A 26,927-nucleotide genomic window follows, 5' to 3' on the forward strand; every position below is an offset into this window, starting at 1 on the left:
AAAAGAAACCAGGGCTCTGGAGACAGTGAATTTCTGGGGGGAAGGTGAGAAAAGGTAGAATACCTCTGAGGAGGTGCAGCTGAAGTGGGTCTGTTTGGCTAGGTCCGTGATGTGAGGAGAGAGTGGAGTCGAAGACGACACCAAGGTTTTTTGCCTCACAGGAAGGCGAGGGTAGAGGGCCCAAGAAGGGCAGCCAGAGTGAGAGAGGGAAAGCAGGAGCAGGGGTCCCAATGAGAAGGATCTCAGTCTTACTGGCACTAAGGCAAAGATCATTGCAGGCGCACCAATCCTGAATCGCGGATAGACAGTCAGGAATAAGCGAGGGAGGAGAGAAGGCTGAGGGAAGCCTGAACGAGAGCTGAGTGTCATCCGCATAACACTGAAAGTTAGAAGAGAAGGTGAAGATCAGGTGGGCCAAAGGGGCCAGATAGACATTGTAGAGCCAGGGTGAGAGGATAGAGCCCTGGGGGACATCACATGTGGAGAGAGAGGTGGTGGAGAGAAAGGACCCAAGTTGAACCTGGGAGTGACGGTCCAGGAGGTAGGAGATCAGCCATGCCAGGGCCTGATCCGTGATGTCCAGGTTCACATGGAGACGGTTTATCAGGTTGGCGTGATTGACAGTGTGGAGAGCAGAGGAAAGGTCAAGGAGGATGAGGACAAAGGGAGAGCTAGAGTTGAGATTAGAGAGCAGATATTCACAGGTGTTCAGGAGAGCAGTTTCCATGCCTCTGGCTGCTCTGAAGCCAGACTGATGGTCATGCAGACAAACAACGGAATCAGCGTGGAGAGTAAGCTGGGAGATGGCCAACTTTTCCAGGAGTATGCCCAGGAAAGGGGTGATATAAATCAGGCAATAGTTTGCCAGACCTGTAGGATCAGCAGGCAGCTTTTTTCTAGGACGTGGTGAACAAGGGAGTGCTCTAGGAGAGAGGGGAAGATCAAGTGGCAAAAGATTGATTGTAGAAATTGGCCAAGGCTGGAGTGAGGGTGGCAATGTGGTCCTTGATGGTTTTGGAAGAGCTGTGGAACACCTGTTTGGACGACACTTTCATAGATCAGACTTGTCTAGAGACATTGTCAGGTGTTGTGAGAGAGAAGGAGGAAAATGGAAGAGGAGAGGGAGAGGCGACCAAAGGGGGCCTGAAAGAGGTAGCGGGAGAGGAAGAGGAAAGGGTAGACAGGATGACTTTTAGTGGTGAAATGTGAGGCCAGAGCCGCACAGAAGGCCTGGGAGGGAACAGGAGAGGTGGACACGGCAGTAGGATTGGCCAGCTCCTTGCAGATTTTAAAGAGTTCAGCCGTGTTGTTAGAGGCCACAGAGACCCGGGCTTGAATATGGACCCTCTTCTTGGAGAGGACAGAGTTTCTGTATTGTCTTTGGTGCAGGCAGCAGACCAGTTTGTCAGAGGATGTGCCCGAAATCCTCCACTTCCTCTCAGCCACCCTGCACTTATTGCCATGAAGAGACATTTCTGCCTCTTCTACAAAACTGACAAGGATCCTACAGAAGATAACAGGAAGTAAAATGCTTGCAGTCATAGCCCCCAACTTCTGGAATCTTCTCCAGGAACTCACATCAGAACCAAATCACTTCAAATTTACCAAATAATTGAAAACCTCACTGCCTCGTAATGCCTTCAAGACTTCTGCATTGCTTCCGATTGTTCTAAACTTTAATTGGATCTTCAGTGATTCAATATTTCAATACCCCAGGGTTTCCAGAATACATTTCTACTGAACGTAGTGAATGATACCTTATACCTACTTCATACCCTATTCCTGCCCCCCACCTACCTTTCTCGCCCAGCCACTCTTTCCATCCGTCACCCCTAGATCCCGGAAACAACTAGGTTATGCATGTAGCACATTACAAAAACCCAAATACATAAGCATCAATAAATTAATGATATCCGAATCAGAGGAAATTATGCAAATACCTGTGCATATGATGGCAATACCGGACACAAAATAAATATATTAATGTTAGGGATGTGTACCGCACAAAACAAAGCAGAATCAACTACATCTAAGCTCAGGTGTTAACATATAAATGCATTAAGTAGTAACAGGCACTGAGGGAGGACAAAGGTGTGTTATTCAGCAAAGTAGATGAATCTTAAGAGCTTGCCAAAAGATAACAGCAAAGTCTAAACGGGTTGGAAGGGAGTCCCATAGCCTTAGTCCAAACACTGAGTACCAGCAATCTCCTCTGGTGAAGCATTTAGTACAATGGCCATACACAAGCCAAAGGGACTGCCATTATCAATGTTGCCCTTTATCATGCTATTATAACAAAGTTAAACAAAAATATACGTGAAGGCTATTGTTCAGAATTAATATTTAGGTCCAAGACCTAAACCAAGAAAACCAAATGTAATGTCATTAGTATCTACCAACTTACTATCGTGGGGGCGACCTTCTTTTTTTCAAAACTCAGCTTCCGCTCAATAAACGTTGCACTGCTGTTCTCTTTGACAAAATGCAGATTCTGAAGCTCTTCCAGCACCTGAGCCTGAACATCATTGGCACTGTTGGAGAGTGGCTGCAAGGGCACACAAGGGGTTATTATTGGCATTTAAGTGGGAGTGCATAGTGACCAGCTTGGTTAACCTGCAGAAGTGCTTACCAGAGTGGGCACCTTGGCACATGATGAGGACTGCACGGCTGAGAACATAAGGTCCCTCAGGAGAGAAACGAAGCAGTGCATGCAATTATTCAAAATGGTCCTTGCCGCCTTGTTGAACACCTGAAGCTCCTCCACCAGTTGCGCGTTGAGAGCCTCATAATCCTTCCTGGCCATATCCAGCTCATCCCCTGTGGACTTCTGCGGGTGACTTTTGTAGTCTAGCAGTTTGTCATATCGTTTTTCAATTAGCTTCTGTGGGCCTGGGAACATGGCCTGCAGTGCGGTGAGTGGGGTCCAGACAAGTCTGTCCAACTGGAGCTTCGAGTGCGGAAACAAAGAAAAAGGGAAATCAATGAGAAACAACATTGAGCTGCACGTTCCAAGGCAGTGTATTAAGATGGATTTCCAAAATCAACATAGAGTGAAGTGGATTTTGGGAGACCAACTTATTATGGTAAACAGGAAAGACACAGATGTCTTCCCAAACCCAATCAAGGTAGGTAGCAGAGCCGTAAGGCCTAGACTCGGGAGGGGTGTTAGTGTGGCCTATGGCTACATAGAGGCACACACACAACACTCTACCAAATTAAATTAAGTTAGACAGGTTAAGTCCAAAAATATACACTGGTTTATTAGACCTTTAAAATACACACTAATCAATGAAACCTTCAAGCAAGTATTATCACACAAACTATTATCAAACATATATACAACAATAATTGGGGATTCTGACTAGAACCCCTACACTTTACTTCATCTACAGTTAACCAATAGGGAACATACCATCAGTAAAACAAATTAACTCTGTGCAGTAAAGTGAGCGAAGAGAGAGAAAAACAGTTGATACTACACCAGTGCACAGAGTTAAGTAATTAGATTAGCCATGTATAATGAGTAAATCCAACCCTGAGACAGGATGGGGCCTAGTACCCTAAAGTCACCAGTTTTACCAGATATATTGTTCAGGTAGGTTTACTATTGGATTGACCAAGGCCAGTTGTTGCAATTTAGTGTGCAAAAAGGTTCTTCTCCCCTCACCCACTTGTGAGGCAAACAACTTTGGGATCATCTTTGACTCTTCTCTCTTTCTCTCCATACATCACAGACCTTGCCAAGAAGTCGAATTTTCAGTTGCACCTCCTCAGGGGCATTCTGCCTTTCCTCCATTCCCCCAGAAAGAAGCTCACCATCTCCAGAGCCCTGGTTATGTCTAGGCTGGACTACTGAAACAGCCTCTTCCTCAACATGCCTCTTTCCTCCCTTCAACTAATCCAGAATAGGACTGTGAGTCTTATTCTTGGCCTCAAGCCCAGGGACTGCATATCTTCAGCCCCAGAATGTCTCCACTGACTCCCGGTGAGTGCAAGGATCAAATTCGAAACCCTTTGCATCATTCACAAGGCTGTCTGGGGTCTGGGACCTCTTTACATCCAGCTTTCCCTCCCTAAATACCTCCCCGCCAGACTCCTTCGGTCTTCTGGCTCAAACTCTCTGCAGGTCAAATGGTTCTCCAAACAGAGTGGGAGGTAGATCCCTTTCCTTGGCTGGCTCCTCCCTCTGGAGCAGTCTCTCACCCCCCCCCCCCTCAGACTTGAGCCGGATCCTCTTAAGTACCGAAAACTTCTGAAGGCTTTCCTTTTCTCCTCTGCCTTCTCTCTCCCCGCTCCCTTGCTAACTCTCTGTCTGCTGCTGCGACTCATGCATGGTCCCTTCAAAGTCATACAGGGACCATACCACCAACTGCCAGTCCCCCCAGCTTCCTTTGCCAGCACTTGCCCTCTGGCTCCCTTCCCCGGACTAGCCCACCACACTCATCCTCCCTACCCCTCTCTGGCACTTGCCAGCTTGGCCTGCCCAGCACTTGCCCGCCCCCTCCTGCACTTCTCCCTCTACCCCTTCTCCCCAGGCACTTACCACCTTGTCATGCACTTGCACTGTAGGATTGTCACAAGGGCTATATAACTGTCTCTGTTCTACTTTTGTGATTCCCATGTGCCCTACCCCCCCACGCATCTTGTCTTGTGGTGCCTGATAACACTCATGTTTAGGCGCCATACAAATGTCCAATAAATAAAATAAAAGTTAGAAAAGTTCAGGTAAGTGTCTCTTTCAATCCCACTATACTAGGGAAGGTCATGTAGGGGTCCTAAATCAGGAAAGAGAGCATTAGGGCTAGGATGTTAGGCCCATGTAACCCTATGGAGGAGGGAAGAGTGAAAAAGGTATGTTAACTTAACTCTCTTACTCGGATTTTCCCAGAGACCACTTCAGGAGTTCCAGAATCTGTTGGGGCCACATACTTATATCCTTGGTCGAGTCGAGAGAGGCCCAAGGGGGTGGGGATGCAGGTTCCAGAGGTCTGTTTCGGCCGTGGGAATTTAGTTTTGCTAAATCACGGTACCTGTATTACTGTTCCATGGACTGTCTTGATGATCACCCTTGCAACAAAAAGAAGAAGACTTCCGTGGAGCAGGCAACCTCAGGAGACCTCCAGGGAGTGGAGAAGATGAGTTGCAATGGGAGGAGTCACCACAATCAGGCGGGGACAAGCGATCTTTGCTTTGCCAACAAACGAGCAGGCACTGGACAGCTTCTGTTGGGACTAGAAGGCTGAAAATGCAGGAGCAGGATTCTTTTTAGCACAAATTGAAGATTCTCCAAGTTCCAATGATGCATTCAGAACGGCAAAAACTGCAGCGAGATAACCCCGGCGGGAACCCGTCCGTCCACCAGGTGGTCCAAAGACACGTTTGAAGGCTCCGCAGCCACAGATCCTCAAGCAGAGGTCAAGACTGGTTGTTTCCACCAGTCTGGGCGTCAAAGCATTGACAAGGGCCTTCTTGAGATCAGGATAGAGGAGCAGGGCTTCCCTGGGACTTGGCTGGAGGTAATGCTGGTCACCTACAATGGTGGCCCCCTCTCATCCCCCTTCTTCAGTGGCTGCACTTCTTCATAGGGGTATTGGCTCTAATGAGGGATCTGTTGAATGGCTGCAGGAGTAATCATTTGATCCAAGATTTAGACTGGAAGGGCTCCTACATCCACCAATGATAAAGATATGCACCATTGAAACTAGCATTGGCTATCCCACCATGAATAGCCACTGGCTAAACATTCTACCCAGAAACAGCCACTCTGTGACACAGGTGTAGACTGAGACCAGACAGTCCCAGTCCCCAAATGCTACCACACACACACAGACTGCCACTTTGCATGTAAAAGCAGAGGCTTTGCCCGGGAAAGGGCTTTCCATATACGGCAATTTCAGACATGAGAGGTCAGGAAGAAGGCTAAAGGATAACACTGCCAAAGGACAGTTGAACATCTCATGGCATTGCAATTTTAGAGTATATGGTACTCTTTATTGTAAAAACAAACACATGGCAGAATAATATCAATTGCCACCAGCCCATCCTGGACACACTGCATTTGTAACCACAAAGTTGCAAAAGGAAAAGTTATAATTATACAAAGTATCCTAACCGCACTTCACTTGTTTGCGGCTTCAAGAATACAAGAAACATACTAAGGGAGACACAGTTTCCCAGTATGAATAGTCTTATGGTATAATCAGTTTCCCCATGAAATTAAATTAGCACAAATTTGTGTAAAGCCAAAGGCTTTACTTACCTCCAAAAGGTCAGGTCGTCAAAACAAGCAAAAAGAAAGGGTGTTCCATAGAAGACTATAGGAAGAAAGCAACACAAAGGACATCTTTCTAACACAGTGTCCTTTGGAGAGACTAGTACAGGATGACTCATTATAGAAGAGAGTAGGCAACACCTGCTGATAGAGACTGCATCACCTCTTCTCTGGAAGGTGCTGAGCTCGAAAATGATAAGTTTAAAATTTCGAAGTTCGAAAATGGAAGTTCAAAATGCAGTGTTCAGTAATATTTTGAATTAATGTCACTGCAAGTTCAAAATATAAGTTGGATTTTCGATGTTCCTTTACTTTGCCTTTTTTTATTGCTGTATCTAAATGTTGGTATGCCTTCCACCTGACACTTCCCTCTTCTTACAGTCCAAATGGCGTTCCTTTTTTCCCATCCATGCATTATTAGTGTGGAAAGTGCCTCTATAAGTCGTTTTCCCACCGGCCAGCATTCTGATTTTCCATTGGCTGTTGGCTGTTTTCTTTTTTGTTATCGATTTGTTCATTTTCTTTTAAATGGGGGATCTCTTTTCCCCAATTTTCATTGGCCTTTCATCCTCCCATTCATTCACTCCTGCGTTTTTCCAACTTAAAAAAAAAATGTTTTACCATGATTTACGTCACAATTTTAGTTTCAAACTTAAGGCGAGGTAGAGTCATCTATCGGGTTAACTTAATTTCCGCTCTGTTACCCCCACCCCCCTCGTCCTGGCTGTGAAGACAAACATCTTTCAAGGAAGGCAAGTTTATAGTCGGGGAACTCAGCATCTAGGCAAGGGGCCTGCAACCTTTGGCTCTCCAGATTTTTCGGACTACAATTCCCATGATACCTGGCTATTGACTTAAGCTATTTAGGGATGATGGGAGTTGTAGACCAAAACATTTGGAGAACCGTAGGTTGCAGATCCCTGATCCAGGCATTCAAACTTTACAGACCAGTGTCTTTGTAATGTAAAGCACCATAATATTTTCAGTACAGGGAAACTTTTTCACACGCAGGAAGCCAATGCACGTCTACGATTTTGGGACTACATTTTAATTCAAAACCCCACACTCCTACTTCATCCATTATTCTTCTATGATCCTGCAAACCACTTTACATTTACAATCTATGCCTCTGAAATAATACAACAGAATAAAGAATTCATTGTCTGCTTTGTGCAGTAAGGATATTCCTCACCAGTATGCAGTGACCATAACAGATTTTAGGGGTTTGCTTCTGAACATAATCATGCAGTACTTGTCATCAACATTTACAATTTTGTCTGAGCGATGATGTGCCTTTTTTCCTTTGCGAAAGGCCACTTATCACTCACAGCACACTCACAGTTTCCTCACGCGCTGACAAGAACGTAAGTGAAAACAACTTGCCTAACACTGGCCGCCATCTTGGAATGGAAATTCCAACCACTGTTTTGTACAGTATTGGCTATATTCATTATTATTATTGGTATTTTAATGTTGTTGGATTCTTTTTTCTTTTTTATTAAAAAAACAGCTCCTGATTTTTCTAATTAGCTGCACTAGGATTAAAAAATGACAGCAGTCATTGTTTTTTTTCTCCAAGGACTCTGTGCTTGGAATTTGACATCTTGATCAGGGGCACTCCATATTTGCCGTTCCATACTCACTCAAGATATTTACCTAATTGAATTTGCTCTCCGAGTTCACCATTTCTACAAATAGAAAAGATCGCTATGGCCAAATGTTCACGAGTACAATAGGGGACAAGTTCCTAAGAACCACTCTGCATAAAGAAAAAAGTAGTTGAATGAGTGGCCTAGTTCCAAATGGCTGATACGAACGCCAATTAAAGGGCTTCCAGACTATATAAAAATTCTTTGTTTGACCCCATTCATGTCTGCAAATTCAGCTTCTGAATTTTAATGTTCAAGAGGGAGGTACCATTTTGTAAAATTAATTTAGCCTTCTCTAAACAGAACTTCAATTACTTTTAAAATCCGAACCAATTCATTTCTGACTCTTGCTTTTAAGCTAATCCCTTCAGAATTACCTTCCCTGCTTTGCTCTTCCTTGCCAGGCAGCCTTTGAACATCTCACCCTGGCTAAGGGGTACATATACTGTTTTCAATGAAATCCTCCATTGAAGCAACTTATTTGCTCACATTATCTAAAAAACTGTTGACCCATTTTACACACCTTTGACCCGACATCGGAAAAGACTATCGATTATGAAATATTATATAGTGTCATACCATAGGCATTCATCGCCAGACTATACCAGCCTTGGTTGAGCATTTAAAGGAGCATGTTCTTATTCTTCACCATGTACTAAGCAGAAAAGTATCAAACAATTGCAGGGCAAGACTAAACTTAAACCTAAACCCCTTCTCCGGGGCTGTTTTCGGCCATTTTTTCTTTCCCAAACTGGGAAGAGCACCTTCTCGGATCAAAAACTAAGCAAAGTAAATCAAGCATAAATTATCAGGACAGTCTTTGGTCATCAGCTCTAACAGTCCATAGTTCTCCTTTTATAGTTCGGTTGTGTGTGTCTCCCTGACAAACATTGTCTTTTCTTTTTTCTCCTCTCACATGACACAAAATGCTGTCTAGCTTGCCTCCTGGTGAGGCTAGGGCCTGGCCAATTCATATGCTTCCTGCAGGGTCCGTAGCTGCTGTTCTCTGCAGTGAGCTGTAGGGATCGCTGGGGACTTTCTTACAATTGAGGAGAGAGGGAACAGGGTTCTTCTTTTCCAGTTTCTAAAGGAGGAGTATAAGAGGGCCTTACCACCTCCCAACGCTATGGTCCTGAATTATCTTTTGCTTCTGACCATACTCGACCCCACATCATGTGCTTATTCCTCCTCCCACTTTGGATTAAATCCCTTGGCATTGGGGTCTCTCAGCCCCCCCTGCCTCTGGTGATGCTTGCCCTCTCGTTCCTTCCTGCACTTCCCAGCTCACTAGTGCTGGATGCCTCCTCCTTCCCACCCTCTTCCTGCTGTATTTTTCCCCACCACCTATTGATATTCTCCTCCTGCCACCTCCTGGTTGTCTCCTCTGGTCACCTCCTGGTTCTGCCCGCCTGGGAACGTATATCAGTCTCCTGGTTCTCCTCCCACCGCCAGATGGTCTCACCCTGCCCCATCTTGCCATTCCCCTCCTGCCACTCCTGGTGTTCATCTTCTGGTTCTCCACCTCCTAATCTCCTGCCTCCCCCTCTTGTCTCCAGATTCCTCCCCTCTTTCCGCTCTCCCTCCAACTGCCTTTTGCCGCTTATCTCCTAGTTTGCTTGTAGCTTGTTTTTTGAGGGCTAAAAATGAATTTGTATGTGCGTAAGAGCTGTATAGAAGAATTGTGGACATTTTGGGGGGAGTCAAGTGAAATCTTAGTCAAAGAAATGGCTCAACATTATCTATAATTCTTCAAAATAACCACTGATCACCAGCAAATATTCTTTCAGCAAATAAACATACAAACGAGGTAACCGTGTTTTTGGAGTGTCATTAATAGCCAGGATCACTCTATAAACAAGCAGAGACCGGGACAAAGACGGCCTGGGGACACAAATGAACAACCTGCAAAGACGCCAGAAGCAATTGTGACCAGTTTTGAGCCTTTTCTATTTGTGTAGCCACATGAATCAATGGCCATAGAATCGGCTCAAAACTCGTCCACAACTTGTCAAAATATCCAGACCACTCACAAATACATTTCTAAAAATAAAAACGATAGCATATAGTTTTTACACTGTTTGTGCCCGAGGTCTGGAACAGGAGAAGGAGAGGCCATGCACTAGGTCCGGACAGGAAGAAGAAAGGGCTGGGGTGTCACCTTTTCTACGGACAAGTGCTCCTGTGTGTCCTGCTGGTATTCTGGGCGTCCTTAGTCGTCCTGGAATGGGGAATGGAGAAATTGATTTTTCTTTACCAATCATTAATACCCGGCACGCGCTGCGCACCGGGAATACAACGTGTGGATTGGCTCTTTTCCGAGCCATACCACACAGTATTCCCGTGTACACCGTACGTGCTGGGTACTCTGTTCCCGGCGAGGGGCGTGGCAGCCCCTTAGCCAATGAGGAGGCTCGAAACGGGGCAATTCCCGCTCCGAGCCTCCCCATGGCTGTCGGCTGCCTTCGTCCCCCGCCAGGGACTCGGGTACGGTTTTTCCTCCCACACCTCCCCCGCAAACTATCCCCTCCTCACCCTCCCAACCCCACTTAGCTTCTTTTTTCTTCTTTTCTTGGAGCGAACGCGCTAGAAACACTTCTGTTCCCAGCGCGTCCGCTCCCGATGGGCGCCATGGAAAGGGAAAACGGACTACCTTTGCCGGCGGCCATCTTTTTTCCAACTTTTTCCAACTTTTTGCCAGGCCGGGGTACTAATGGCAATAAGACCCTCGGCGGCGGGCCAATACCGCCCACTACGGCCCTGGGGGCATTACCTGGGGCGGTATTGGCCCTCCGCCTCGGGTCTTATTGCTACAGTAAGAGCTAGCTCACACAGCTGACTGATATCCAGCTGTGTAAGCCCACACCACCTCTTCAGCTTCCTTTCCCACCCCAGTACTCCTTCTCAGTGTTGTTTCCAAGTCACCAATGTGAGGTGGGGAAACAGTGTTTTCCGGTTTCAACCAAAGAGACATGTTCTCTCGGTTGTGTGCTTCCTGGACCGGAAAGCTCATTTCTGTGACAGAGATTACTTGTCTGTGAGCCTCCAGAGACCAAAGTTCCCATCCTGGTGTATACTGTGTGGCGCTATCCTTAAAGTGGGCAGGATGATGCAGAGAATGTTGAGCTAAATACTCCACTCTGCTGAAAGCCACAGCAAGTTTCTGTAAGTATCTTGAGTTTGCTAATACATTTCATTAGCGAACCCTCTGGGAGAGCGTTACAATAGTCCAAGTGGCCAGACACCAAGGCCCCTACTACAGCAGCACACTTCACGGGGTCTTGAAGGGATAAATCCCCCCCCCGCCCCACAAATATACTCAGGATATTAAAATAGGATTATTCGCGAAGGGCCTCAACCGTTATCAACTATTCCTTTCAAGCATGAGACTACAACTTGACATATTTTCCAAACATCAGAGGGAGATGGGGAGGGAGGAGAGATCCCTGCATGGTGCTGTAGCAGGAGCTCTTCCATGTTTCACTGGCTAAGATGCAGCCAGCTGGAGCCCCTCCAGGCTGAGATATCATCCAGGCTTTGTGATTCTACGCTCAGACAGAGTTCAGTTTAGCTGTAACTACTATAAGGTGATAAAACAAAGAGAAATGGTTTAACTTCAAGAAGAACTGTACAGTACTGTGAAAATGGATGTAAAAAGTTGTGGAATGGTGGAACAGTAAAAAATAAAAGTATTGGAACTCAGTTCCCAATAGTTCCCCCTCACTTTGACCTCGGGACTCCAGTATCCGTAATAGCACCTGCACTTCCACCCCCTTTGTTCCCCAAAGGTGTGCACTGTGCACTGGTGTGCACCATTGAGGTCAGAGCATTTTCTCGGTGGTGGATAGGCGGGGGTCGGAGGGAGGGACATTTAAAACTAAGTTTGAAAGGAATTATTCAAAAAGTAAAGCTATCTTTATCTTGCACCCTCTCAGTGCATGCGTTCTTTTTGGGTCACCATTTGCAGAAAAAGACACTGGAAATGGGTGGTTTATATGTGGATTCATTTCAGATGGCCCAGTGAGGGTCAAAGCGGGCCCCACTCCGGGCCCACTCCTGTGACTCTGTGCTTTGCCACCAATGGGGTACCTATGAACTGAAGCCCACCCTTGTATTCCTGTCATATAAGAGGACATTTGCAATCCCAGCTCAGACTCTCCCTGAACCATGCCCCTTCTCCGTCTTCCCCAGTGCCTTGGGGGGTCTAAGAGTGCTAAAAAAGCAACCAATCACATCCTGGTGCCTGTTACCTTCTGTAGCTGGCTCCATACCCCCCCCCCCCCTTCCCTCCTCCTCAGCAGCTTATCTTGTTTAGGTGGCTGCAATGCAGCGCAAAGCCCCATAAAAGCAACTAACATAACATAACTGCTACACGGAATTTCAACATTCCCAAAAAGGTTGCTGCACGAGGTTGTAAGCCCTGCATGAAGATTACATTGGGCCAAGTTGCATTCAGCAGTATGTGGGCGCCAGATGTATAAACTCCTGGCTTTCTCCATTGGGAGATCTATTCAAATCCATAAACTAGAGGGTTAAGGCATATCTGCTTTGCATGCTGTGGAGAGCTGTGGGGTGGGGAGTGCTGTTTTCGCAACACGGCAGTAATCTCAGTATCGCCTCGAAAAAATGAATGACAAAATAACGAGCCTGAAAATCGATCGAATCTTTCAATATTTTAGCACTTTTTCGCAAAAAATAGATGGGGCGTAGGGTAAGGAATACAATAACGCATGTGGATGTAGGAGAAGGGCGGGGGGGGGGGGGGGGCAGAGGTTCACCCTGCATTAAAAATCGAAAAAAGTGCAAAAATAAACAATGTCGAAATTCGATTGAAACAAATTCGGCCTCTTTAGCCTCGTTGTTTTAAATTCGTTATTTTAATGTAGATCCGTAATATCACAGTAGTGTTGAATACAGCTGCTATGATAATATGCATTAGCTCTACTGCTCTGCTACCTGTATTTTAATATTGGTTTACTGCTAGTGAAAAAGTGCTGCGGTGTGACTGCAATTGCAGACCAGCTGTGGTATTTACATTACGGTAGTACTGGCGCGGTATTATCACTTGTCCTTTTGTATTCCTGTATTGGTATTGTAGTGTCAGTCCAGCTGTGCATTACCTTCAAGTCACCAGCTTAATTGTTCGAACCTCTCATTGAAAGCAGTATTTTAGGCGATTATAACCGCACACAATTTGATATAATGGATATATCGCATACTTTCAGTTACACGTTTCAGTGCATGGCTGCATTGTGAATATGTAATAAAATAAGGATTGGCAATGCCAACAGTTTGGGCTTTTTTGTAGGCATTTGAAAGGCACTTGCCAGGCACAGCTGTAGTGGTATTAACTGGCCAATGGTGCCAACAGGTGAAAAATGGCGGGAGTGCCTGGGCGCATCTAATAGCAGTGCCTTGCAAATGCCTAATACTTATGGCACAATCCAAAACTGTTGGCTTTGCCAAGGTTTGTTTTCAACAGGACTTTGATGAAGGACATGCAGAGTGATTATAAATCGAGTGGCTAACGGTAGGCCTGGTTTAGACATTTCTATTACAGCAGTAGCACATTTACAGCTCCAATTAAGTCATTAACTCTCAGAAGACTGCCTTGAAAAAACACTGGCAGGTACTTTGAGTGCAAAGTTTGCTTTTAAGGCTTGATTAAAGCGAGTGGAAAGATTTCCCAGGAGGCGGTGTTGTGGGTGGGGAGGGGCAGGAACTGGGTGGGACTGGCCATAGGGATTAGCGTGGCCATGGGCAGTCAATGGGTGGAGGCAAACAACACCGAGAAGCTGTGTGTCCCTCCTCATATGCCATTTCCCGCGATCTGCACTGTAGTGCAATCGTTTCAGCTTGCCACCTAATAGCCCAAACTAAAAAAGGTTACACAAGTATGCTCCTATTCTTTACATCACACTGTTGATACTGTTTGGAGTAACTGCACTTGACTTTACTCGCCTTCAGATTTATGACTAAATGAAAGAATGCAAACTATGAATGCTACCTGCGAAAATGATGTAAGGGCCCCATTCCAAGTTTGGAGGTGTTGGTCAATTATGCAATATATCACATGTCTTACCACTGTGTCAAATTACGAGTTTTGCACTGAAACTCTCACAAATCGCCTGCTTTTTGGTCGAGGCAATTTCCGCCACACAGAAGCGTTACCATCTGCGTGATACGGCATGTGGCGATATGGCATTCCCCAATGCAGTCCAGTGGGACTCTAAAATGGGGAACAATCGAAGGGTCTGCTTGACACACAATGCTTTGGACCGTCTGCAAAAGAAATACCTCCAAACCTGTAACAAGGCCCCACGTGTTTGGTGCTGCAAAGAGAAAGGGCCATGCTCACTTTTTTTCCTCAGAATAATAAAAATTCACTTACAAAATCCTGGTACGGACATCCAGCGTCACTTGCTGTGCTGGGAGGACCATTCTTCTTGGCATCTGTACCTTGAATTATATCTTGAAGTTCCATTATATTTTGCTCAGAGAGCGGCAGAGCGTCCTGCAGGAAGCAAATCGATTTAGCCTGGGGTTATAGAGAAATGCAATTCTAAAAAATATGCGGTAGAAATTAATTTGCCTTCTCCAGATATCCAAAATGTCTCCTTTTGGGCAAACCATTTTATTCATTAGAATAGTCTCACACTCCATTAAGATGTGCAGATGTTGTTCTTCACTAAAATAGGTGGACTGTTCTTGGTTATTCTTGAATTCACACAGATGAGTGAATTGGTTTTCTCGTCTTTACATATGGTTCCACATTTTGAATTAAGTAGCTTAGTGTGGGAACTGAGGGAACAGGTGCCTCAGAAAAATGTATGTGAATTGTAATAAATGATTCTACTTTGAATATTAGATGCCTAAAAACTACCATTTTTTATTGAAATGTTTTAGTTAGGGATGCCCTCGGTCTGGGAAGTTCCCGACGAAGACTAAAAGTGGACTGCCATCTTGAGATGTCGGAGGACTGCCATCTTGTGATGTCGGAGCATAGGTTGACGTATGTGGGAAGTCCCAAACCTAAAATGGAATCCATTGCTTACTAGGAGTTCCCTTTATGCGAAAATTACCCACTTTCTAGACCGAGATTTCAGACCATTAATTTATGCTTAGAAACCCAATAAAAAGGTTCAAATTGTTTTTTCAATTGTTTAATATTATTGGAATCAAATGAACAACGTTTTCGATACTCTATTTATACTTTACAATGCTTTATTGTGGATCTATGTTTGAATGAACTTGAGACTAAGTGGAGTTAACGTAGTCCTCGAATATGTGTTTACTTGGAGAAAGTGGGCTCCTCACTTTTGCTAAATCTCCCCATCACTTTCTTGCAGGCCTGGGATTGTTTGGGGAAAAGCTGAGCGTGAACACTCACAGCTCCAGTAACTTATGGGCCAGCACCCAAATGTATTTAGAACCAGTTGCTCTCAAGGCCTTACTGGTTATTTGTGTAACATATTGCAGAGGTAATCATCCTACATCCTAAACCCTTGAGTGGATGGAGGTTCCCGCATTGGGGAAAGGGCATTATTGATAAATGTTCTACTAGACTCATTTTTGCCTCTGGTAGTACACATTCTTCCTAGAAGCAGTGATGTTATTTAACAATGAAACCAAGCCCGCTTTTAAATGCATGCGCACAGCTCAGTGCCCAGTCTTGCCCCACTACTCTTATGTGCCCCATCCACCTACCAGCAAATTATCTTTTCTTCCAAAAATAACTTTTTCTTCACCAAATATTCTGTCTCAATGCTATGATCCAATCCCAAAGGATTATTTTACTCTTCACTCCAATTCTGTATATGACACCGCACCCTAAAGTTGCCAGTACATTTGTATATGTAATGCAAGTACACATTTAACGTGAATGGTATTAACTGCGGCTCAAAAGTAAGGCTACAGATACAAAAGCATACAAAGTCCAGACTCTACAGTCACTGCGGCATTGAACATACGTCGTCTGGAAACGCAGAGGAGTTGGGACGCGAGATCCTCCGGGTCATGGTGGTGCCTTTCAGCCTGTCCATTTCCCTACTTACTGTAGCATCTACATCCAGTTTGGCTCCAATTTGGACTGCCCACGTATCGCTCAATTTCGCAACGCGCACATGCAAACGTTCTCTATGCATATATACACCAACCTTCATGTGCTGCATGGCGTATGAAATGTTCTTCACACACAGCCTCACAGCCTTTCCCAAGCTTCGAAAGGTTTTTTCTTCCTTGTCAAATGTTTTGTCCTTTATCTGAAAGATAGGGATGTGCTTAAATTACGAGCAAACCATAACTGCAGCAGGTGATACATTTGGAAGAAATAGAAAGCCTTGTGCACGTATAGCACATATTTCCATCCATCAGTGATACCAAGTGTTGAGACTGCAAGCTAAGAGCGAAAGGGTCTTCAATCATCAGCGCAATGGATAGTTGCATTGGGCATCCATCGCTCAAGCTGCAGCAACACAGTTTACACTTCATGCATCAACAAACCATCCTAGATCTGAAATCCCTTCCAAGGCGGCATCTAGCATGTAACACGATACATGTAACAGCAATGTGCTATGGTCTTAACAAATGCCACAAAGATCAGGTACAAGTTGGCAAATGGCTGTGCCACCATGGCAGGGCAATACTTGTACACACTAGGGTGGAAGCGGCAGTGACGCAGAGCATTCTTAGTATATCTGCTATCATCGTAAGATGGGTATACTAGTTCCATCGGCAGGTGGGGGGGGCGGTGGGCATGATCCATGCAAATTGCTTTCACAGGAGGCATAGCCAATGTCACTCCTTGCACTGAGGCTGGACTTAGATAGCAGATTCTGGCCTCCAAAGATAGTACAATCATTTGGGGTGGGTGTTTACCCCCAGCGTCAATGTCCCAAAGACACTGGATGAGATTCTGTGACCCGTTATAGACCAGGGTACTACTACCCACTTTATCATGTACAGTTTGAGCACAAACATGTACAACTCTGAGAAATACTAATACAAAAGAGCAGCCTATGCTCTGAAGCCATATTGGTATCAAGTGAAAAAAAAGAACACTCAGAGCAGTCTTTCTAAATCGAACTGTCACGCCCCTGGGGCAAATGTGCCAGGCAGGGTCAGGTCCGAAGACACGGCCGAATAGTGGGGGGGTTTAGGGTGATGTATTTTGTAGGGAGCAGATGGAGGAGCAAAGCGCGGTGGTGGTGAAGCCCCCCTTTTAAGGAGAGATAGCAGTGGATTGGATGAAGGGTCGGGGGGGGGGGAGTAAAACCCATCAAAAAGTGATATGAATATTGGGGGCCATACAAAATCGTCCGAAAAAAGGTTATTTTTGATGTGCAGCCTTCAGTATTCGACAATATCACAGAGCCCCCATTACTTACTAGTATGAACAATAATTATGTATACATGTTTCTTTTATTGGGAAACCCATAGTACAAAGATTGTGTAGTATATGCACCAACAGTGTACTCCTTTTATTCAAGTAAAAGGTATCAGAAATATTAATGAAACGTCAAATCAAAACCTATTGTAAAATGTAGCAGGTGGAGAGGGGACTGATTGCACTGGGAACATTTTTAGGGGAGAAAAGAACTGGTTAAACGTTTCAAGAGCTTAGATCTCGAAATGGGAGGATCGACACACAATTTTAGAAATGTTTAGGATAGCCGTAGAGGAGAGACTATTGGATTTCAAAATGGGGCACATGAGGTCTCCAATTGTGTCAGCGGTAGCCGCCCGTACCAGTAAGGTGAATGAATGCTAATAGTACTGGACTTACAACTGCGAGTAGTGTCCTGCTCCGTCATAAATCGCAGAAGCAAATTTTGGTGAGGAGGAAAGAGTTGGATGAAATGTGGCTTTAAACTGCCATTCAAAAACGATACTTGCAGACAATTTGGGGAGTAGTAGTTTGTGTCTCTCAACAGGTTTCCCCATTGGTGCATTTTTCTAGAAATCTATAAACCCCACCAGAGCTCTGGTGCAATAGGCGCTGGGTCCTTTGGAGAAGGGAAACCTTGAATTTGGCAACAATGAGACACATTGTCACGCCCGTTACCCCATGGCGCCTATGGAGCCGATGGACTTTCCGCCATGGATTGGCTCATCACGCCATTCTGGAATGTGCTGTAACGCTCTAGCGGTTTTCCATCATGGCTGCCGCCTGAATGAATAAGTTCATTTGGAATCCCAGACTTGGCGTGTAGCAACCCTTCGGGTTTCCTTTTGGGTAAGGTGGTAGTTTAGGACTTCATTGGTCTTCCCCCTATCCGTGCCTTTTGTCTACTTTCGCTTCCTGCCTTTCTGTCCCTCTGAGTGCTTGTTTACTTCGTGGGGTCTCCTGTTGTCTCCATGTGGTTCGTTGCCTCCCTTTGTCCTTCCCTCCTGTTCGCGGGTTCTCCCGGGGCTCTCGCTTACCTGGCTCTCTGTGTCTCCCTCCAAGTACGCTGGTGCTCCAAACCACTGTTTACCGAGTACTCATTTCTGTACCTTGGAGTATGGCCATTTATTCCCTACTCGACTAGGACTTCTTTCCTGACTTTTCAAACATCTTGTTACTCCAAGTCCTTACTGGAGCTGCTTGTTGGATCCAAACCACACCACAACCTTCCAGGGGTTTTTCTATCTGTATAGGCTTTTCCCCTATCCGGCTTCCTCAGGGAAGGGGGCGCTAGTCTGCCAGTTTCTCATGTAGACATAGTGGCTTCCCTCCAAGACAGGTCTTACCTCTTCAAGGAAAACAAAAATCAACAAAGAAGGAGAAGAAAGGAAGGAAGGAGGGATCCTCTTCTTTAAGTCAGGAAGAAACAGGTGAGGTGCTTGGAATCTTATCTGATTTCGGAGACGAACCTGACACGTAAGAAGCTAGACATCTGGCAAGGAAAGCTAGAGGCGTCCATTTGCCCCCCGCAGATCAATTATAGGGGATGGCAACGTATCACAGGCCTCATTTGTCAGCTCGCCTGAGCTTTTCAATTAGAAAGTTGACGCTTTCTTCTCCAGATTGTGTAGGATCTCTTCAGCCTAATTTGTAATGAGATCTAGGGATTCACTCCTATGAGTGTTTCATGGCAGTTATGGAAGCATTACATTGCTTTTTGAATATTAATAGATGAGGCTGGAGACAATTCATGGTGTTTACAATCACATAGGGCTCTGATTGGGTGTGCACCTTAACTCTTACACTTCACACTGAAACAATGCACTCGAAGAAGCAAACTTCAGCATAACAATGAAAATAATGTTCTACTGGGATAAACATTCTTAACAGAGAGGTATTTACTTAAACCACCCAAATACTCCATGGCTCCCACAGGGTTGTGTGCTTTGATGGTGGTAGGATGGGCATACCTGGCGTTCAGATGTGTTGAAGTCCTAATGAGAGAGGGTTTAGGACATTTTGGAGGTTGGGGTAAGCCGCCTACTGTGTAAAGAAACATCCAGAAGTAGAAAATGAGGGATCCCCCAGAGCCTCTTGCCCCTGCTACTTTACAGAGCCCTGAAAACCCCAGAAATGTGCAAAGAAGAGCGGGGTACCTTGCTGTGTTCACTGCGTGGCCCACGAACTTGGACAACAAACTGCTGGCCTCCGAATGGCATCCCCACCTTTTGGGAACTCATTAAAATAAATGATTTACAGTAAACCTGGGCTTAGATGGGAAGGTCACAGAGAGCCAATCACAAGCGCCCTCCTCGGCTTGACCACAAGTGATGTAAATGGCCCATCACAAATCCTTTTCCTGCATGCCAATTACACACAAAGAAGGCAGTAGGCGCTAGCATTGAGGGAGTGTGTACGACATTTGCAAAAGTTATAGGGTGCAAAGAGAGCAAAGAGGGAGGAGGAGAAGAGCAGAGAAGAGAAAGAGATTGGAGCTCAAGGAGAGAAAGTCAAAGTAATAGGTAAAGAGCAGAAGTGTTAGAATCAGGCTTAAGCTGGAGGAGGGAAAGATCAAGGAGGAGGCAGAGAGAAGAAGATGTTTGAGAGAGAGGAAGGAGGAGGAGAGCGTACAGAACCAACAGAAGATGGAGAGAATAAAATGGAAACAGGGAGACTGAGACCCTTCACCCAGTCTTTGTATTGTCAGGGGAGGCTCCTTGTTCACGATTACTGGTGTTTTGATCCAGAGCCTGGTCCATGTGGAAGGCCAGAGTTGAGAAAGAGGGGTCATAAGCCCTTGGCGAGATGTACCCAGATTCAAGGAGAAGCCGTGATACCCCTGAGAACTTGTGAGGGAAGGAAGGAGGAAAGACACGAGACAAATAGTGCAATAGGTTTGATGTAGCTTTGTGGTGGATTTGGCACAGGAGGAACCAAGCCCTGCTCTATTGAATGTTTTAGCACCAGTTCACTCCTGAGGCAGCCACAAAGGCTGAGCCCTGTGTGGGGGCCCTTAAGGAATCAGAGCCTGTGCTGGACTCCCACAAGACCAGAGCCTTTAGTGGGTGTCCACGAGACAAGAGCCTGTGGAGAGGTCTTGAGAGACCAGTGCCAGTAGCTTACTCTGGACCCTGTAGAACGCCATTAGCTGGCGGCGTGATAATGGCTGTAGGGTGAAAATCCACTCTGGACAAACAAATAATCCATCATCGGTTATATCCAACTTATACCACAAGAGGATGGGAGCCCTTGGATCTTCAGGGAACTATGAACGACTGAAAACCGCTGAGGCTGATACAACCCAGGACATTAACCTTTTTGGATTAATAGGCATGGAGTCAGGACCACTGTCCTACAACAGACAAGGGTTTGAACAACCCACTCAAATGTTCACTTAAACCTCTGCACTGGTATTTTAAGATGTGTTCCCGTTTTGTTAATTAGAATCTGTAGACTTTACTCTAACCTCGGTGTTCAATCACAAAAATCGAACTTGTACACATCCTGTTTTGTATCGAGTCTTCCACTGATTCCTCGTTGATCCATTGGCCTGTGAAAAAGAACACTGGTGCCTCGATCCTCCTCTGCTCCCGAACCTCCGAACCTCCGAAGTTCTTTGGCCCTTCTGTGGACCCCAGCATTTCCAATCTCCCAATGCGTATAGTTTTGGGTCCAACTCTGATGTGATATAGATGTAAGGTAGAGTTCCATGGTTGTCATAGCCAGGCTGGTTGGTACATGGGAGCAGCCCCTCCCAGGATGGCCACCCACACTTTTCCCCCAGAACACAGCAGATTCCATAATAGTTGCCCAGCAATGCCAGTTCATGGGTGAATACTGCATTGTGTACCTGTATAAACAGAGACTCTACAAAGTGACATGTGCTTTGCAATGCACCAGGATTCAGTGTTAGTTTCCTGTTACTGTTGCCAGCCATTCTTCCTAGGTCCCGCCATATGTAAAGCTTCATGCTTCTGACCGCTGATCCCTTCGTCTGTCTCCAGTCCTCTTAATATCTCTGTGTCTTGCTTGCAGCACTCCAAGGCATCGTCCTGTCTTTGATCTCCAAGTGGTTTGCTATTTTTCTGAATATCTCAGTCTTCAATCTCCATGCTCTGTTAGGTTCCGGCCCTACACGCTCTCTGGCCAAATGTTATCTAGAAAACCCGAATTTCCTTACCATTCAGGGAGTATCTGCCACCCCTTTTCAACTCCACTTTCCCTACAGGTATTCCGTCAGCTTTTGGCAGTGTGGATTATGGGATGATCTAGGAATTTCAGGTGGGCACCATGATATGATACTTGAAAGTAATACATTTTCTTCATTGTGTGCTCCTGTAACCAAGAGCATGCTCCTTTTGCACTAGGAGTAAACTAATGTAAGGTCCTGGCAACTGTGTCTGGGACTTGGAAGGACCACTGTATGAATCAGTCATATGTTCGCTTCCATATCCTTTGAAAGAATGGTTAAATGAGATGAAGCCAAATCAATTCTATTCTCGTGTGTCAACAATTTCATGTCCCAACAATTTTATTTTAACTATTTACATAAAAGAGATCAAAAAAACAAAGCACCGGCAGAAAATGTTGCAACTGGTCCAATGCAGTTCAGACATTTATCTGTGTTCAGGGAAACATTCCGCCCGTTTCTACTGCATCTTCTTCATAAAGAAATAGAATCCACAGAACACCACAAGAGGCACATCTCCCGTCCTCTTCTACGATCTCACACAATTCCATGAGCATTTCAACTCACTACGAGATCCTGCAAGGTTGCTCAATTATGTTTATGTTTATTGTGTTTATATAGCGCTTTACGCCAAAGTGCTTTACATTATAACAACAAGGATACAATAAAAAAAACAGTAGAAGCAATTGCAAAATATGAATCAAACCAGTAATACAGTAAGTAGAACAATTTGCCAGTGAAGATAACGAGGGAGGAGGGGGTGGAGAAGGGGAAGGAAGTGGGAAACAGGAAGAGGAATAGGCTGAGAATGAGAGATGAGGAGAGGGGACTTAAGAGGAACAGAGCAGGGAGAGAGAGGTAAGAAGAGGAAGGTAAGGGGGAGGAGAGAGGAAGGTGGAAGGAGGAGATAGGAGTGTCAGAGAGGGGAGTGGAGAAGATATTTCAAGGAGACACGAAAGGAGGAATAGGTGGGGATGGAATGGATAGAGAGAGGAAGGAAGTTCCAGTGGAGGGGGCAAGGAGCTGAAAGGAGCGAAAACGAGAGGAGACGCATGGGAACGGGGGGAACAGAGAGAGAAGGAAGAGATCGACAGATCGGAGAGAGTGTGAGGGAGTGTAGAATGAAATGAGAGAGGAGAGATATGGGGAGCAAGATCGTGAAGAGATTTAAAGACAAGACAGAGGAAGTGGAATTTAAGTTGGGAATGAAAGGAAAGCCAGCCAAGATGAGAGAGCGAGGAGGAGATGGAATCGTGAGGAGAGAGAAGACAGAGGATACGAATGGCAGAGTGGTAGAGGGATTTGAGGGAGGCAAGATGAGAAGCGGGGAGTCCAAAGAGGAGAGAAGAGCAGTTGAAAAGATGAGAGAAGAGATTAAAAGTTTAGTGGCATGGAAGGTGAGAGAGGAGCGGACTTTACGAATATTGAAAAGGTGGTAGCGGCATGCGCGGGAAGTAAGAGAAATATGGTGGGTGAAGGAGAGGGAGGAGTCAAATTAGATGCCTAGATTACGAGCATGGGCAGAGAGAGGAAGATTAGAGGGATGGAACATGAATAAAAGGAGGGGGAGATGAATAAAAGAACAAACAGAGTTAATCACACCCTTCAGATTTTCTTTCTATCTTTCTTTCTTTCTTGTATGGCACCTATACAGCAGAAAGTGTTTCCAGGCGTCACAAGAGAAAGGGGGGGAGCGGTAGGGCGACATAGGAGAAAACAACAATAACGGTCATACTAGGCCTTGTGACATTCGGATCGTACAAGTGAAGTACCAAGAGGGGCAGGTGGGGGGACAGGTCAGGAGAGGGAGAAGTGCTGGAGGGAGGGGGCCCATGGTGCTGGGCAAGTGCAAAGGGGGGCCCAGGAGGTCTAGTGCCAGGGGAAACTAAGATTAGGGTAATAGTGCGAGTGGATGAGGAGGACCAGCCTCGGAAGGCTAATCAGGGATGGGTGCCTGGGGCCAAGTGCTGGTAGGAAGGGGCGAGAAGGGAGGACTGGACAAAGGAGGGCCTGAACCCAGAGAGACTCATAAGGGACACAGGCATCCAGTTTTAGCGTCAAGAGAAGATTAGTAGCAGAGGGGGAGCGCAAAGGAGGATGAGAAAAGAAAGGTTGTGAGGAGCTTCTGGAACTTTAGGAGATCCGTCCCAAGACAGAGGGGCAGGGAGGCCATTCCAGAGGGAAGCCCCAGCCGAAGAGAAACATCTACTCCCCACTCTCTGCTTGAAGAAACGTCTGACCTGCAGAGAGTTGGAGCTAGAGGACCAAAGGACTCTAGCAGGGAGGTATTTAGGGAGAGAGAGTTAAATGTTGTGAGGTCCCAGGCCCCAGAAAGCCTTGGGGATGATGCAGAGGGTCTTTACGTTTCTCATGAGCTCACTGGAAGTTCTGGTTTCTCAAGGACCCAGCACAGCCTAGGGTTTCTGGAAGTCCCACCTTGTTTGACAGGCCCAGACCTGGGCTACGACATTCAGAAGCCACAGCCAGTTGCTGGTTGATTCCTCAATGCTTCTTTAATCCTCCTTTTCCACCTCTTTAAAGTTGTTCCTCTTCTCTTCTTCTTTCCTCTCTCTGCTCTTCTCCAACTGCAACCTCCTCACTGCTCGCTCTTCTCTTCCATCCTCATGTTTCTCCCTCTTTCAACTCCAGTCTTTCACTTGCTCTTTCTTTCCCCCACTCTTCATCTGCCCTTCCCCAACTCCATCGTTTCCTTTCTTTTCCTCCTTCAACCTCAAGCCTTCCTTCCAACTCTGTCCTTCCTCCTGTATTACTCTCTATCCACAACTCCATTACTCCTATTCAACTAATTTTTGCTGGCTTCCTCTTCTCCTGCTCTGTCCTCTTTAGCATCCTTGGAGTACCACTTCTTCCACACTATTTAACCATTCCCTTGGTATCACCCCCTACCCCTCTTTCTTCTTTCTGTGATGACCTGACTCTCGCGTCTTCTATTTTACCTCTTGACTTTTCTTGCTTCTTGGTGGCTATAACCATCATCTGTTGGATTCCCTCCCTTTATTCATTTACTTCAATCCTATCATCTTAATCAATATCCTACTCCTCCTTTTCACATGTTTGGCTCCTCTCTTGATCTTATATTTTCCGATCATCCTCTTGACTCACCCATTACTAGCTCATCTATCTTTTCCTCTGATCATTCTTCTTTCCTTTACTTTCTCTCCACCTCCCCCTCTCTGTGTTTCCTCTTGAATGTTTGAATACCATTGGTCTAATGTGTTCTCTCTATGTTCCTTAGGGCTCAGAGGTTTAGTTTCCAGAAAACACTTCTTTAGGGTCATGCTTCATCCGGTGACTCCTTTGCCCTTCGGTCGGATGTGTACATTTCTTTGTTACCTTTAAATGTAAATCAGTTCAGAATGTTCTGGTCATATTTGTAGTATCATGCACTGGAACTGAAAATCCCAATGCACTTACTTTCCATTCATTCGAACTTTGAGATGGCTTCCTTGCAAAGCCAGGCTTCAGAGTTGCACTATCCTCCCCCTCCCCCCTCACAGGATCCTGCACGGTGATTTGGGTTCAATTTCCTGCATGGATCTTCCATTGCTCATGCAACCACTGCTCTGTTTTTCTGGCACCTCTTAGAGCCTAGAATGGTCCCAGTCCTTCAAAGGTTTGTGACTGAATTTAAGATTATCAACCGTCTGAGGGTTTCCCTAGCGAAGCTGCGGTCCCAGGTGTGTATCCCCAATGCCATCGTTGGCAGGTTCCTGGCAATTCCTCCTATATCTACAAACTGCATCTAAAGAACATAGGAAAAGTTAACCTTGAGTGGTGACTCCAGCTAGACAAATAAGTGCAAACGTTGATTTCAATGACAGAGCAATAGAGAGACTGTATGTATCTCTTTAATAATTATAGGTTAGGTAACAGAGATAACACAGTGTCTTGTCTTGAAAAAGGGTAAAATCAAGAGAATAGAGAGAGAAATTACCTTAATGGCAATCTCCCCTTCTGTCACACATGTAATTGCAGACGTTCAGGGTTTTGTCACTGGTATGGCTGCCTAAGCGGTCTCTGGGCCTACCTGAGGGTCTCCCCCGGTCAACATCTTCCAGTGGCTGGTCACCCTCTTGGATTTCTTGCTGATGGAGTGGATGTTCAGCTTGGCGAGCTTGTCCTTAAGGGATTCTTCTTCATCGCTCCTCCTGTACTTCAGCACTGCAGAAGGGCACAAAGCACGGACACATGAACACCAGCAAGCACCCACCAAGACAGCCGGCTTTATCAGATTTAGGAACTGTCGCAGATTTAGGAACTGTCGCAAGGTAAATTGATCATACAGAGAGGCATTTCTCTGCACGCAGCTCATCATTTGCATCGGAGATGCAGCATCAACCAAGAAATATAACTGATCTCTCAATACAATATACAGTCTCAAGTATTGTTTCACTAACCTGCAGTGCCAGCTCTGATGGTGCTGAAGATGCAAGTGTACACATGCAGTGGGGAGGGGATAACACGAAGTGGAGGATTCAACTGTTTCAAACTCATTCTTGAATATTCCCCTTCAGGTCACTGGTTTAAATATCTCTCTCTGGTTCGCATAAACCAAAAGTGGGGACTACGCCCGCTCGGTGGAGGACGGTAGTTGCTAGTTATATGAACAAGTTTGTTGCAAATCCATAGGAAATATTATGCACATATAATCTTCCAGGCCGTTGCTATCACAGTTCACAAGACAATATGGCATCCATCATCACCACGTGACTTGACATTCATGTTGACTCATCACATTGTAAACTTAAACCACAACAGATTATGTGACGCAGCTCTATGATTTTTTCATAAGTAGACAAAGACTTAAAATGTAGATGTTATTTATCTAAATGGAGCAAGCCGGCAGAGCAGCTTGTTCCACTGAATCCCCATATGTCGAGAGGGAAAATATGATCATGATGGCTAAAATGCTGTTGTCCATAAAGACAGATAGATATAACCTTATTATACCCCTTATCTCTGTGCCATAGGTTCTGTGCCTCATGCCCATGCCCCAAATTTAAAGCAAGACTAGACTAGAATTTGATTCCACCAAACCAATGAATACAAAACAAAATAACAGCCTCCCCTATTCATAGCAGAATCTATGGAGCTATAGGCCTTGTCCCCTGTCTGTCAACTTCATAGTTCTGCATTTACAAAAGTGGCTATTGACAGGTGAAGAAGGAACTAGCAAGTACAGCTTGCTTAGATAATTGCATCTATAAAAGGCATTCCTATTAAAATCCTTCTCCAGATGGTGCCATCCACATTGCATTCTTTACCCAGTTTCCCCACTTCTCTCCATCTGACCAGCCCACACTGTTAGGAACTGAACAAAAGATTGTTGCTATTCTGCACTGTGAGATTCCACCGATTCCCTTCATGCCTCTGCTCCTCGGGTCTCGGTGCACTCATCACCTCACTAGATATCTC

The 26,927-nt window shown here is 45.5% G+C and overlaps 1 protein-coding gene across 1 annotated transcript in view; it reads right to left on the reverse strand.

The window, feature by feature from the left end:
* ARHGEF38 (Rho guanine nucleotide exchange factor 38) overlaps positions 1–26,927 on the reverse strand; it is a 372,213-nt gene that overhangs the window by 79,145 nt on the left and 266,141 nt on the right. The window contains exons 7-11 of the mRNA XM_069630953.1: positions 25,540–25,673; positions 16,074–16,178; positions 14,309–14,431; positions 2,630–2,947; positions 2,405–2,545 (exon numbers count right to left, since the gene is read on the reverse strand). Coding sequence (XP_069487054.1) covers positions 2,405–2,545; positions 2,630–2,947; positions 14,309–14,431; positions 16,074–16,178; positions 25,540–25,673 — 821 coding nt within the window. The remainder of the gene's footprint in view (positions 1–2,404; positions 2,546–2,629; positions 2,948–14,308; positions 14,432–16,073; positions 16,179–25,539; positions 25,674–26,927) is intronic.

This window comes from Ambystoma mexicanum, chromosome 6q (genome assembly GCF_040938575.1).
Source record: "Ambystoma mexicanum isolate Mex_15411 chromosome 6q, UKY_AmexF1_1, whole genome shotgun sequence".
NCBI classification, from domain to species: Eukaryota; Metazoa; Chordata; class Amphibia; order Caudata; family Ambystomatidae; genus Ambystoma; species Ambystoma mexicanum.